The following is a 15,443-nucleotide window of genomic DNA, read 5'->3' as shown; positions in this document are numbered from 1 at the left end:
AGCAATTAAAAGTTGTGAACTTCTTCACAGAAAAAAACCTATCATATGAACATTCAGAAATACTTAAACTGTTATTTTGATATTCACATTCAAGGACAAAAATCTTTAAATAGAGAATAATTTTAATTAGCACAATAATAGAAAATAAATACAGCAGCACTATACAAAGAAATCATTAACAGTTCCTAACCATGAATAACAATCGCAATACAAATCTGTTTGCCACAATGCTGCTTAAAGTTAAAAGTTCCAAGTTTTGTCAAACAGCTAAATTTGATCGGCATGTCACCAAGTGAAGAAGCTCTGCCAAGCTATCACAAGGACCGAGTAAAAAGTGTGTTACAATGCAGAATACCTGAAAGCCTAAGCCCTCATGCAAGCACTAGCAAAGAATAATACACTTTTCATGTCAAAGACCCAGCATTACCAAATACAGTTTTTTTCTTTATCCATAATACAGAGATTTCCTGTATCTCTCCTGGGAAGAAGCTAGGGAAGCAAGCAAAGTTTCAGCAATATCCACAGATAGTGGCGTCACAATTTATGCTCTTTATAAGGCTACAGGCCTACAAAACAAGCTCACTGAAAGTTTGCCTTTATGTATAGAAATAAACCACACCACCTACTATTGTGATTACCAATGCCATTAAATTTTACTCCTCTTGTAAATGGATGTTGATATTGGAGCTTATCTGACATTACTACAAATATTAGATATGAACATGACACTTAAAAACAGGTCAAGAAAAGTAACAAGACTTTGTTTTCTATTGTCTTTTTTTCCCCCTAAATCCTGGTTAGTAGTCACTCAAAATCAAATGTTCAAGATGTTTCCTGCACCTCAAGTTTACATCTCCCCCCTGAGAACAGACATCTGCAAAAATAGGGCCATGAAGTATTTCCCTTGCTTAATATTATTCTCTAGTTTGAGAAATAACCAGAACTTACTCTTGTTTACACTGAATCTGAAACTGCTGTTTACTTCAGTCTTTACTGTTCAGATAATATCAGACGCTTCTTTCCTATGCAAAGATCCCAATACAACTTCCAAAATCCTTTTGATCTGGAAGAGACACAGCCTTGCATACAAAACACACTCCAGGTGCTAAACGTTTAACAGTGGCAAAACATCATCTTCTGCAGCCTCAGTATTCTAGCTCACCATGCAGGAATACACAATCTGCTTTTCATCTCTTCACATTGCTGTTAAAGATTCTTTCAGTCACAAGAACATGACCCACAAAATTCAGAAGGCTTTCATAAAGCCAGATTGTAAAGCAAGGACAAACCAGGAATTAAGCCTATGTTTATAAGTTTAATGCATTATTTTAAAGTACTATTAATATTTTAAAAATTTTATTTACATCTTGCACCTGTAGAGCAGCAATTCTTTCCTTCCATGGTATGGATACGAATTCCACTTATGATCTGAGACTAAAATAATAGTTAAATTTCTATTTAACTTGTCCATTTAAATACTGCCTTCTCTTTCTTAAGTTCTTCCTGTCATGAAAAACAGTGACAGAAGTTTTTTACACCATTTTAAAACCATTTTATAAACAGTAACTCTAAATGCAATGCATTTTAATCACTGAACAATGCAGAAAATATTTTTGCACACAGAATTTACAAAAGCACTAAAAATAGACGTTTTAGTATCATCTCAGTATGCAAGGCAAAGAACACACTTATAACCAAGCAGCACGAACATTAGTGGGTTTAGGTCTCTGTAATGCCCCACTGGCTGAATCAGGCATGGGCTTTTCGTTCCTCTGGTTCAGTGTACTTTGTACAGTGGATGGTCTTGAAGGTCCTCCTGTTAACACACAAACATACAAAGGGAGAATGCTTATGCTTAGCACAACAGAAAACTTCATGCTGTGTTAGCACTGCAACACTCATTGCCATAGCTCTCAATAAAACCCCAAAACAAATCACAGTAAATTGAATACAACCCCAAAATAGTGGATTATGAGTTGTTCATAAATGATCAGGAAAAAAAATTCAAGCCTGTGGTTCTTTACCCTGACACATATGGCTCTATAGAGACACATTGTCTATGTCCAAATCTCTCACACAGAATTTCTGAGAAAAACAAGGCTACTATCAGTAGATCTGAATTTTCTGAATGAGAATTTGAACATTCATTGGTGTTATTTTGGGGTTTTTGGTAAGGTTTGTTTCTCCCCCTTTCTTCTTTCAATAAAGGGTACTGGCAAAATGAGAAGCACTTTATTACAGGGATTTTTTCTTCTTGGAAAAGATGATTGACAGGATAATTTATTGAAAATTTAGGATGGCAACAAAACAATGCACATAGTAATCACTTTTGGTGTGATTGGAAAAATTATTTTGATGACTTTCGTTTGATAAACGATCAACCTAGAGATGACAGAGAAAAGAACATATTTGCTATTCTTAACAGTAAGTGCTTCACCGTTCTAAATTATAAAAAGATAAATATATGCAAAGAAATGCAATAATCTGCAACTTCAAAGTACTTACTTGGAGGACTAAGCTGGCTGAAAGGAGATCTGCTCCTTCTTACAGAAGATGAAGAACTCAGGTAGCTCATCTGGCGGTGATAGTCCCTCAGTTGTTCAGAACGCCTCAGACCAGCTGTTGGTTTCACTGCTTCCAATCTTTTCAGGAACGCCTTAATATTGAAGAAAAATGTCATCAAGAAAGACAAGGAATAAACAAGATGCTGCAAAACAAGCAGTCATAAATTTATTTTTATTTGAACTGCAAAAAACCCAGAAATTTTGAGCAGTGCACAACAGGAACTCCTCCACTGGTCATATGGTCATATATTGAGTTCTTTTCTCAATGTTATTGACACAAATTGTAACTATCCCTTGCACATTATCAGTTCTGCGCTGAGTACATGTTTAATACCTCACAGTTCTCTGTACTTTATGGGGATTTGAAACAATACATCTATTTGGTGACTATCACCAAAGCTCGTGAAGAACTGGGTTCCACTATTCTAATCCTACCTTTGGTTAGTCCTCCCTTCTAAATTTCCAGAAGAATGAGACGTTTGGGGTTTTTTTTTTAATCTTTGCTTTGCAAACAGACCATTTTATATTGCCCTATATGAAGCCCAGAGAGGATTACTGACCCAAATTCTGTGAAACCAACTTCAAAAGGAAAGCATGAACATCTACAAGAGTTCATTTTATCCATAATCTAATTTTAAGAGATTCTCTTTGAAATTATTGATAAAGACATGATTTCCTCTTGTTGAAATTAGCCCTGGAAATCATGTGGCAAGTCGTATACTGAAATAACTACTTACACAGTATTCTTAAGATACAGTTTCCTAATCTGCATAATTATTTCTACTTGAAACAGAATTTACTGGTTTAAGACATTTCAATAATCTAAAAAAAAGAACCTGGTAGGAGGACAAATTGGGAAATACCCAGCTACATGCAATTTCCAATTAACAACTTCACATTTTTAATATATTTCACCTTTAGTGGTTGCCTCGCATAGATCTATATATTTCCTCTACTAACTAATTTCAATTCATTTGATGGCTTACAAACATTAGGCAATGACACAACCATTGCTGGTCTGGGTTCTGACATGCATCCTTATCAACAAGAGACAATGCAAACTGTGCTTACAATAAGTCTCCAAAGTACTAAAGGTAACTCTCTTAATAAGATGCATTGTCTAGATGCATACTTGTATGGTGGAAGTCAGAAGGTGTATCACCATTAAACTGTGCACCCAATCTGTACTGGGTGGTTTTTTTTGGTTTGTTTTTTTTTTTTTTTTTTTTTTTTTTTTTAGTAAGAATAAAAAAATTTACAAGAAGTGACTTAGGAAACATACAGTATTCACAGGATGTCAGTTGCCATTGTCTAACTGTAACAGGAATCTCCAAGCTCTTAGTAGTTTATGCATGAGCACTGGAGAGCTGCACAGAGTGCACAAGAGAGAAAGGACAAGTGACTTTGGCTCAGACACAACATGTCACAAGCGCTTGCATCAAGTGCCAGCCAGTTCATCGTCAAGCAGGAATACCTAAGTGAGCAAAAGTCAACGGAAGGACTTCAGCTAGAAATAGCTCTTCACTAAAGCCAGTTACAGAACATGAAATGGTAGACTTGTCTCTAAATGTTATATCCAACATTTTTCTCACAACTTCATCCACATCTCCTCATGCAACTATGTATGTTTAGACTTGCAGAAATCACTTATTTTACCTTCAGTATTAAAAATGGAAGCTCTCAGTACATTGTCCCATCACAAATAGATCAGGTAAATTGTAGAAGTGACTTTCCTATGACAGACAAGCATGTTTCAAGTCTGCACTCAATTGTAACAGCCTCACAGAATTTGCATACTTTAACACTGCAGTAATTTCAAGCTTGATTCTGAACATACTGGCTTTTTATACATACATACATACATACATACATGCCCACTTCATTCTAGTGTAAATAGAATTGTCTGCTTTTGCTTTTATGCCTGTATTTTGAAAAGTATCAAGTCCCCACTGATGGAAAAAAAAAAAGCTACAGAAGAAGCAGATACAGATTCTGTGGTGCAGCAGTGTCTGAAGGAAAGCTTTGCTAGAGAATGTGAAAAAAAGCTCCTGTGGTTCCCTTGCCCTCTGCTGTGGATTGTCCCAAGGGCATGTAAACTTCCATGCTATATTCAGAAGTGAATTTTGTTCAGAGAATTTTGTTTGGAGAACAGCCTGCTGCATACAGAAATGAACGCATTGACACAGTAAAACGGCAGTCCTGACCTACTAAATCTGTAACCCAGAACTAATCTGACTCTTATGTTTTTATTACCAACCCTACATACTTGAGGTCCTTAACTGAGGAACTACCTGGTACAATAGTATAAACATCTTGAGAAAATGCTGTTTTTCAGTCATACGTAGAAATCTACTAATTCTTTATGTTCTCTTTTTGAGAAATGGACTGAAGACAGCTGATACTTTCCTTGTTCTTCCAAAGCACCAAATCTCTGGAGCCTTAATCCTGCATCACTGAAGTAAATAGAAATTTCATCACTGATCTCAACAATCAAAGAATCAGATCACAGAACATAACTCAGGTGTTTAGAGCCAAATATATGTTCCCAGTCAAATTTTAAGGAATAAAAAAAATTAGTAACAGACACTAATGGCAGGAATGTTATTAGTTGCTCTAAGTTGCATTGTAAGTCCTCAGAGCTCTTGATTCAAGCTCAAAATATATATATAGTATCACATCATTGAAGACCTCTCATCCTGGCAAAATACTTCCCTGGCTTATAATTTACCCATCTTCTTTTACTTTAATACTGAATTTACAGTAAAAGTAGAATATTAAAAAAAGAAAAGTCACAGAAGGTGTTCCTGCATTATTACCTTCTAGGAATGGGATAATCCTTTATAAATCTAGGCATCTGGACATAGATTAGTATCTATAAAGATACTAAAATACATATTGTCAATGACAGAAGGAAATGTCAGAAATGCCAACAACTTGAGAACAAAGAAACCCAACACAATTTAAAAAACTGCTGCCATACAATGGGCCAAAAGAAAATCTGCTAATTCAATTTTGAATACATCAGGAGAACAATGAAGGTAAATCTAAAGTGCTCTGTCAGAAAAAGGAAAAAAAACCCCATACATAATTAGTACAGACTCTTCTGCAGCTATGTTGAAAAAGGAAGAAAAAAGCTACTGAAAATGTAGCACTCTTAAACTGAGTTCAGAGAGAAGGTTAAAAATTTTACTTTTTCTTGGTTTACTTTGCTTTTTAAAAGCATGAAGGCTTCAGTTTCACCTCCTGTGAATCCTAACCAGCTGACTAGTGTGCCTTGACAGCTGTTCAAATTTATTTATATTACACCTCCTCTAATGTCACTGATGCTAGAGTAATGTCACTGTCCCTTTGCAAAGTCTGGGGGGAGGGGGAAACAGATAACTGCATTCAAGGACACCTTTCTGTTCTTATCAATACAAGTATTTGTGATTTTCTTTAAATTGCAGTTGCATTAACTAGCTCTAACCTGACAAACTCTAACCATCAGAAAACTCTTAAAGGTCTTCAATTTACAGAAAAGTCTTCTTAACTGAACAGCTGTCAAGTTTATGTGTGGCTGGCAACACCACAAGGAAAAGTAGGCTAAGAGTACAGAAAAAAATATACCACAAAATTAAGCAGTTTGCAAAGCATTCAAAACTTTCCTTGAACATGCCAAGTAGTCAGTCTTTATTATAATTACCATAGCAATGCTACAGTAATCTCAAGTCTGGGTCAGGAATCTGAAGACCATAAAAATCTGACCACAAAGAGCCCATAGCCTAAATACTATCATCACAGAATCCCACTGTATTCGTACTGTACTGTCGTGTATTTTAGCCATGCACATCTGTGTGCCAATCCCACATCCTGACAGCTTCCCATTGACAAGGCCACAGAAACCTTTTTTTGGCATTGCATTTTGTAGTCTCAGGAACTACCAACATTTTGTCTTTAGGCTTGGCATACACCACCTTTGAACTCAGAAAGTATCGTATAAAACTCTGTGTGCTTGGGTTTCTGAGGAGTCATCAATTCAACATGAGTATTTCTGAGTTCCTAAGACCACAAAGGAAACTACATTCTCTTTCACAACTGCATTCTCTACAGCTTTCTCCTTGTCTTGGGGTGACTTTATGATGTTGTATCCCATATTGCTGTTCTATGCCCAGAAATTAATTTTTTGCCTTTTCTGTGCCTTTAAACTGAGCCTGAGAGGGGGGAGAGGAAAAAAGCCCAGAGAACTTTCAAAGCAGTGTTTCAAGGACACACAGATATACACAGAGACTCCTCTTGCTTCTAACAGCAGTGGCGGGAGCAGGAGGAAGCACCTGGCTTGTTTTTTTCCAGCCAGCTTTCGGCCAGTTTTTCCAGCTCCTTTTCCTCTGGAGAGTTGAACTTTGTTTTCCTGGGACTCCGATTTTTCCCTTCTTCTCTGCTGGACGGTTTCAACATCAGAATACATTGGGAGGACTTTCCACCGAGGCCTTGGCCCTGGAGGTGGGCCCACCACCCTGTCCCAGCTCCAAGGATGGGGAGAGAGATCTGCAGAAGGACTCTGAAATTTTCCCAGGTTTCTCTCAGCAGAGCAAGAGGTTTTATTATTTAGCATTATTATCCTTTTCCTGTGTGTTGTTAAATAAATAGTTTTTATCTCTTTCACTTTCCTTCGAGGAAAATTTATTTTTTCCCAAACCTGGTAGGGGAGGGATGGCTGTAACCTGCCTTCTCTCAGAGGATATATTTCCAAATTTGTCCAAACCAGCACACTCCTCCAGACTGAGATCAGTGAGACTGAACAGACTTGGTATTCTTTCTATAACCACGTAAGTGTGCAGCATCCAAGGCCTGGTGATGCTCTCTAACTCTAGGGCTAGTCCTTGGGGACAGGACAAAGGGAATGCAGAGAAAAAGCAGCATGGAATGCTTTTAGGGAGGAAAGGACAATGTGCTCAGGTGCAACCCTGATGAACCAGTGGTGCTCCTTCTACTTCTTTCCATGCTTAGAAGTTATTTCCCTTGTTGCAGCACGACACAGTTGGCAGGACAGGAACAGTGCAGCACAGGATTGAAAGAATATTCTTTGTACATGGTGTCAGCCAGGTAGGGGGATGGCCAAAACAACTTTCCCTCCCTTGGCCTTTACTCCCCACCCAACTATGACAGCACATCTGCACCATTAAATCAAATGGAGACAAATGAATACACATTCATTTATGGCAGTATAATAAATGCATTTCTAAATGAGATTTAGGATTTCCAGCAGGACAAAGCCAGCTCCAACTGCAAGAGAAGGGAAAGTCTCCCTGAAGAATCCTTTTGCTGGGACAGGCCACTGACTGCAGCAAGTGGTGGCCAGAAGCAATAATGAATCTGCAGCACAGAGGACTCAGGAAACCAAGTAAGTGAAAAGAGAAAGCCCTTGCAGAGAAACACAACAAGTGGTATTTTTTTTTTTTTTTAATTTGTGTGGAAGGGTCACTATACTGGAACTGGGATCAGAGTTGGATCTATTTGGCCTTGGGGTACATTTTGTGGGAATAAGAGGTGAGGGAATGAAGAACATGGAGTCTTATGTGCAGTGAGCCATAACAGCATGAGGTAGGAAGAATGTGCAGGGATGCATGGAAAGACCAAATATTCACGAAAAAGGAACACCCTTATCCCTCCTGAGCTAAGGTTTGAGAACTGCCCCTACCAGAGCGGCTGAGATCTTCCAGTGTGAACTCAAAAAGTCACTGTTCACTAGAAATTTGTCTGAACACAGCAGCTTAGCTCACTGAGGTCATCCAACTCCTAAATCATAGTCAGAATTAGTGAAAATGATGAAAAAAACCACCAGAAAACAACACAGAGATATGAATTACTTCTAAGTTCTGATGAAATGACCGAAAAATGATGTGATGGCTGCAAATCTGTATTTCAAGGACCCCAAACACTTACCTGTATATGCCGGTACAGATTTTTGCATTACACAATAAACCATTAAAAGTTTCAATGGCATACAGCCTATGGAATTCAGTATCTTATTTACACTGCCAAAAATGATTACTGTATCAATAGAGATAGACACATATATGCAGACATGGGAACAAAGTAACACATCAGTCACACTTAAGCTCCTTTCCACTGAAGAAGAGGGATTAAAATTATGTTCCAACACAAGAGTACAATGTTTTCTGAATCAACAGCATCCTCTATTGGCAAGAGACACACTCTGATCTTGCTAGCTCTGAAAAGCAACCAAAAGTAGGTTCCATTTATGAAAGCACAGTCAAAAGCAGCAAGTACAAAATTCTGGCATTAATTTTAGCAGTCATCTGTTCTGCTAATTGTGCTTTTTCCATAAATTGCTAATCAGTACTTTAAAACTACTGTTCTTCAGAGCAATGCATCTTTTTATTCTGTCATTGCTCTTTCTAACAGAATCTGTGGGAATGACATATATTTCCTGTAACTCCTTGCACCCTTTCACAAAGCTAGGGAGCACCAAACCACTTAGATTCCCCTCTAATTTCCTAAAATTTTACTTACTTTCCTGCATCATCTCTGATGCTAAATGCCTGCAAGAGAAATCAAAGTTTCTGATAACAGTAAGTACAGGCATTACTCCAAGAATGTTCTGGTGTAACAGGTGAACATCTTCCCTAGACAAGTTCTTAACCTCAGGACAAGAAATTATAAAAGCTGTGCCAACACCAGCAAAAAAAAAAATCTCTGCATCAAAATTCTTTAACTCCCTGCAGAGACTACAGTTGTAGATTTCTATTCTTGAATTGTTTACAAAACTCTGCGTCCTTCTCCAACAAACATTTCACAAAGGTGTATCAAACACCATATTCTGTATGCAGTACCCTCAGGCCTTGTATAAAAAAGACTTCCAAGAAGTAAAAGAAGAAAGATGATAAGAAAGTTCCACGGAATCCCACCAATTCTGCCTCTTTAAATTTATGAAGGTGAGGAAAGCTGCTGACCAGAAGAAAACAGGTTCATAAAGCACATACTTTTATCAATATAAAGCAAAAATCATCATCAGTGAGCAGGGTAGGGCTGCTCTTTCATTTACAGTCTCAAAGAAAAGTATGTCACACCTGTAATCTCAAAAGGTAGTGCTACAAAAATCAAAGTTGAAACTGTGATGCTCTAGGTATACATACACTTCAAACAGAATAAAAATGCAAACAAAATTGCTAAAAAATGATAGCAAAGTTAAACAAAACGGAAGAGCTGCACTGATGAATCACTGATCAAAAATATATCATCCTGAGTTTGGAAAAAAGAATAAACCAAATGCTTTCATAGTCTAAACTAGCACGATGTCCTAACATAAACTCTCACACCAAACATGTCCACCCACATTGCTGACGACAACTAAACTGTAAATGAGTAAGTAAATGAACAATACTATCTCTTGGACTACATGCAACCACCATTAATCTCTAACATGTACTAAAGCAGCAATATGTGAAATGACTCTATGGGTTTAGGTCTGCTGCATTTTTGATCCAAAAGTTGCAAAGGCAAGACAGTCTTGAACAAACACTGCAATATATCATAAGAGAACGGGGTTGTGGCTTTGAGTAAACAGAAATCCATTTTAAAACATCGTATACATTCATTTACTGCAATCATCAGTTGTTATGCAGTACAGCATATTACTGTTACATCCTAAGTCACTGTGGCACAGCACCTCCTCCTCCTTGCCTAAGAATATATTCTTATTAACAAGGTTCATGTGGTAGAGCAAGACCTGTTTTCAACATCTGAAATAAACACCACCAACACCCTCCTACCAATCTAAACACACCAAAGCCTAAAAACATTTCTTCCCCAGGCAATGACAAGTATAGCATATCTATACAAAATCTTGTGCTTAATTCTTTCAGACTGTAAAGTATAATGTGAACTGCAGTCTAGTGGAGCCAGGGAGAAAGTTTCCTAATTTGAAAAGTTTTAACAATCCAAATGTCTGAAAGCTGCAAGAATGAAAACCTAACAGACTTTTCCAAACAGGGCAATCAGACTTTCTCCATGTTGAATCTGTACCTCTTTCTATGCGTATAGAAAAGGAAATTGCAACCTTTATACTTACACAGAAGGTAAAAAGTAATAAATTCCTTCCAGTATACATTTTCCAATTATTTGAACTATAATTTTATCTCTTTTTCAAACACACTGATAAATACATAGGAGATATGAAAATGTCATTACATTATGTATTACAATTCAATTACTAAAAGTATCTTATTCAAACCAGTGCTACTTCTATTATTTGAGAACTCTGCCAATATCCCTACAAATGAGTCTGAATTTTTGTTTTCCAATAAAGTAAGCTATTGTAATTGCCATTACACTGTGGCAATCAGAGCACTACAAATATTCAACGAGAGATAGCTATGAGGCAAAACCCAAAACTGACGTTAACTTTGTATCCTCTGTATTTCAAATATAATGGGTTTGATGCTATCATATTGATTGTTTTATTTTATGCAAGCCTGTTTTTGAGAAACTAGTAGTCATGATGCATGAAGCAGAATGAACAGTCAGACTGCTATCCAGTGTTTTGAGTGTGTTAACAGCAAGGGTTGTTCCTTTTAAATTAAACAATACCAAAGTAAAGCAAATGCATAGAAACTAAAACCTATTTCCATATGAAAAAAAAAGCATCATTACTCCCACCACCCTCCCAAAAAACCAAGAAACTCACCCAATACGAACAATTATGCCAACACCATAGTAATGGAAATTCACTGAAGACTTACTGCAGTAAAGGTTCATGTGCTGCCTCATCAATTTTCCAAGTATTTAGCAACAGCTCATCTGACAAGAGATAGTCCTTCTCAATTTGCTGATCCACATCCAAACTCAAAACTTACCAGGTTTTCTCTTCCAATTCTTTGCTGCTCTTTTTGCCTGTTGAGGGCAGTGTGGTACAACCTAGGCTGGGGTACAGACGTCTTCTTCATCGTGCTACTTCTCCTTGGCCTTGCAGACTGTTTGGACAGTTCTTTTAGCAATCTTTGGTTTTCCCGATCAATCTGTCTTACTTCTTCATTTGTGAAAGAGTAATTTTTCCTTATTACTTTGGATGGATGATTGATGGTTAGTTTTTGTTCTTTTTTATCCAACTGTAAGAAAGCTTTAAAACAGCAAGAAGTGCAATAAGCAGATTGGAAAACACAGCTTCAGGAACCCCAGGACTAAACATAAATTAGAACCAAGAATTAAACCATTACTAGTATTTAGATGTTTGCACATAGAAAAAGATTTAAACTTTGCTCGCAAGTTAATCTAAAGTACCAGTCTCAGCCGAGAGGCAGAATAGAAACAATGTTTCACACAGAAAACTGACTCTGGGGAAGCCTGACTCAGAGACACAAAGCACACTTCCTGAAGTGATTTTGTTGATACTTAACTCCTAAAGCAATCCTACATCATGTTGCTGCAGAAAACGCAAAGGGAATGATGAAGATTTAATTTAATGGATGGAGAGAAATGAGTGAGCACATATAACAGAAATTACTGGGGCATGGAAATTTAAAACAGTAAGCAAACAACAATCAAATCGTGATATAAGGTTTCAAGACAAAGAATGCACACTTAAAAATACACAGCAACTTAACATGCACAATTGCAAGATAACTGGAAACTTCACTCTTAGCCAGAGCCAGCTATATTTATTACAGTTCCACTGGAGCTTTGTTGTTGATTCATTTCTAAGCCTCCACTTTCTAAAGCTCTGCAGCAGGTCTTCTGGCAACTACTTTAAAAGTTTTGCTGTCATGGTGTTACCCCATCAAACCATTGCATTATCTATGGTACAGGAATGGCAGTACCAGGTTAGATTAAACCCATTTTTGGAGCTGAGGCACAGACAAAAAAACCTTACTCATGCCATTCCCCACACTCCTCTAATAATCACAGTGCCTTCAGAAGACACCCCTCACTCTTATCCCTGAAGTCCCACACAAGCAAAACAAGCATCCAAAGCAGAAAGAAAAAAAAACAAACCCCAGGCATGCAGTAATATTTCCTCAGCAAACACTTCCACATTAGCAATCTGTTTGCAAGAGATGTCTGAGGCAGCCTGGCAGCCTAACAGTGAAAAAAACCTCAAAGAATGAAGAGCATTTTCTTACTTCAAAACAAAATGAAATCTTTATTGCAGTATCTCAACTGAGTTTATTTCAGAACTGATGCAAGTAAATATTGCTACTGTCTTTGAGAAATTTAAGAACAGTATTCAAAATGCAAAATCCAAACACTTCATGAATTTCAACATCCATCTGGAAATGGGTAAACTTGCACTATCAGCATGCTAGCCAATATAGGCAAGAACTACCCCTAGGTAGCTCTGTGAGGTCACCCACATTAGCAAATTCTGCTTTCATTTATCAAGAGAAGATGCAAATCACCTTAAAACCAAGACACAATGCAAAGTAGCACAGATCAAGTGTGCCAAACAACAGATTAATACAATATAAATATCTTGAAAAACACCTCTACAGTTTAGTAAGTTATTCTCAAGGTAAAACTAGTACAGTCATCAATACCATTGGAGGAGACAAACCTGGAATGAGACTCATCTGGATAAGCCTACAAGGGACAAAAAGAAATGCAAAGAAAATAACTAAAGACACAGAATTCACATGCCAACAACAAGCTGCAGCATACCTCTCAGTAGAAAATATTTCAAAATGTCTTTATGGGAACAAGCAAAAGCAGCACTGCAGAACACAGCTAGAAGAAAGTAAATTGAACAACTATCTGAAGATGATATCATGTTACATAATTGATAGTTGTATTATTACGGACCTATGAAAGATAATTTTACCTTTTGCCTTATATCCATAGCGTCTCATGGGTTAAAGTGGACTGCACATCATATGCAAAAGTGGAAGTCAGATTGTGACAAAGAACAGTCATTGAACTGAAGTCTTGACCTAGCCTTGTGGCATCAATGCTATTGGTGATGAAGTCTATTACAAGAGACATTTAAATTTCTGAATGACTGTCAGTGCAAATTCCCAACAATTCTTTTGCTTCTGTGGAAGGTGTCAACCAGTCAAAATCAATTTAAAGCAATAGCATTCTAGATAAAGACTTTTTCAATCAGAAATACAGGTTTCATGCTTTCACTGGTCAATGACTTTTAATTCACTATAAGATAGCAGGCTATACTTTGGAAGAGACTGTATACACTTTTGACGTAACTATGAACTATAGCCAGTAAAGATATTAAAAATGCTTCAAGGTAATTACTTCCTACCTATTTTCTGACTTGCTCGCTTTTCTGGTGAACTGCTTTTAGGTGTGATGAAAAAATAAAACCAGAGCAATGACGTGGAACAAAGGCCTTTCCCTTTCACCCCAAAGCTGGTCAGTAAATGCTACTAGAAACAAGGATTCACGGAACCCTGAAGCAATTGCTACACACAGGGCTCAACAAGCACTGCATTCCTTTGTCACTCAGGTCTCCTGGGGGTAGTGGTATGTAACTTCTGCAGCATTAAACACCCCCTATTTTACCAGAAGCTCTCAGGCAATTAGGGTAAATACATATCTATGTACATATCCATGCACTGCTCTACTGGATACTACTACTTATATATGCAAGGGCAAAATTTTACTAACTTTACTCTCATCTTCCAGCTTCTTCAGTCACATCCCCGCTCAACACACAGACTTTTTTCATTCATCTCTTCTTTCTTCTTTTCCTTAGCCTCTTGTAAGTCTTTTTCCTTTGAATATGTATCACTTCTACAGTGCCTCATCCACACCTTTTATCAGCTCACCACAAAGATAGCCTTTCTCCCTTGTGTCAGGCAAAAGGAGACTCCAGCCCACTTTCTTCAGTATGTTGTTCATTCTTAACCTCATCATTATTTATTTATTCTTAATGTAGAAACTGACTTTACTAGTCCCGACAGCTTTCTGGCAACTTTTGAGGTTGAGAGCTTGCTAACAGTCATAATATTGAATTTATCACAACTCAAGAGAAATATATTAATACAATGAAAGAATTAAGAACACCACAAAGGTTCTGTTGTGAAGTTACTCAGTGAAGCCTTAGCGGAGAACTGCCAAAACCCAGTAAGTAATCTATTGACAGATGGCTGAATTACAGAAGACTCATTAATATTGCACCAGAAGTTCAGATCTAATACAACACATGGAGTAGCAAGTGTTTTTACAAGGGGATGGAATGAAAATATCAATCCAAAACTCTCTAGTTCCTCAAATGATCTTTTTATTATTAGCCTTCTATATGACCCAAGAACCACATTTGAAATTTCACAACTAGCTCTTTGCTGCAATACTGCTGCAATACACCAAAGCATTGGATCAGGTAACACAGTAAAAGTACATGGTTTGCTGTTCTTCAAGCTGCTAAATTACTGGAGTTGTGTTTTACTTAGTTAAGATCTATGTTAAGGAAGAATTCAAGCTGCAAACACCACAACAAAGCAAACCATAACTTAATGGACCCTATCCATAGATAATCTTTTTTAAAACACATAAATGCAACACTGATTTCCATAGGAACTGTGTAACAAGAGAGTCTAAAGTTTTGTAGGAAAAAGAGACAACAGAATGCATACTGCATCATTTTACTGAAAGAGCATCACTGATACTACAGCATGATTGTTCCCAACAAAACAAGCAGAAGAAATCACCACTCCTTAAATGATGCTCAAATAAAACACAGAAGCAATCTAGAAAGCAGTGGGGAAAAACTTCTGCAGGTCTTCCTGAAGCAGAGGCGACATTCTTTCCTTGGTTCAGAAAGACACTTCTGACCCCTGACTTTAAATCAGCAGTAACAGTTACCACTGCTTCCAGTTACCTGGCTGAAAATCTGTCCAACCTGCCTCTGCAAAGCACCATTTATACAGCACC

General features: G+C 37.3%; 1 protein-coding gene across 1 annotated transcript in view; it reads right to left on the bottom strand.

Annotated features, from left to right (window-relative positions):
* Window positions 1-104: 104 nt before the first annotated feature.
* Window positions 105-15,443, bottom strand: part of CFAP97 (cilia and flagella associated protein 97) — a 28,380-nt gene continuing 13,041 nt past the window's right edge. Inside the window, exons 4-6 of the mRNA XM_008641466.2 lie at window positions 11,420-11,682; window positions 2,506-2,656; window positions 105-1,816 (exon numbers count right to left, since the gene is read on the bottom strand). Of these exons, the coding sequence (XP_008639688.1) occupies window positions 1,689-1,816; window positions 2,506-2,656; window positions 11,420-11,682 (542 nt within the window). The 3' untranslated portion in view covers window positions 105-1,688. The remainder of the gene's footprint in view (window positions 1,817-2,505; window positions 2,657-11,419; window positions 11,683-15,443) is intronic.

This window comes from Corvus brachyrhynchos, unplaced genomic scaffold (assembly GCF_000691975.1).
Source record: "Corvus brachyrhynchos isolate BGI_N302 unplaced genomic scaffold, ASM69197v1 scaffold17, whole genome shotgun sequence".
Taxonomy (NCBI): domain Eukaryota; kingdom Metazoa; phylum Chordata; class Aves; order Passeriformes; family Corvidae; genus Corvus; species Corvus brachyrhynchos.
This window is presented reverse-complemented; position numbering and strand designations above follow the sequence as displayed.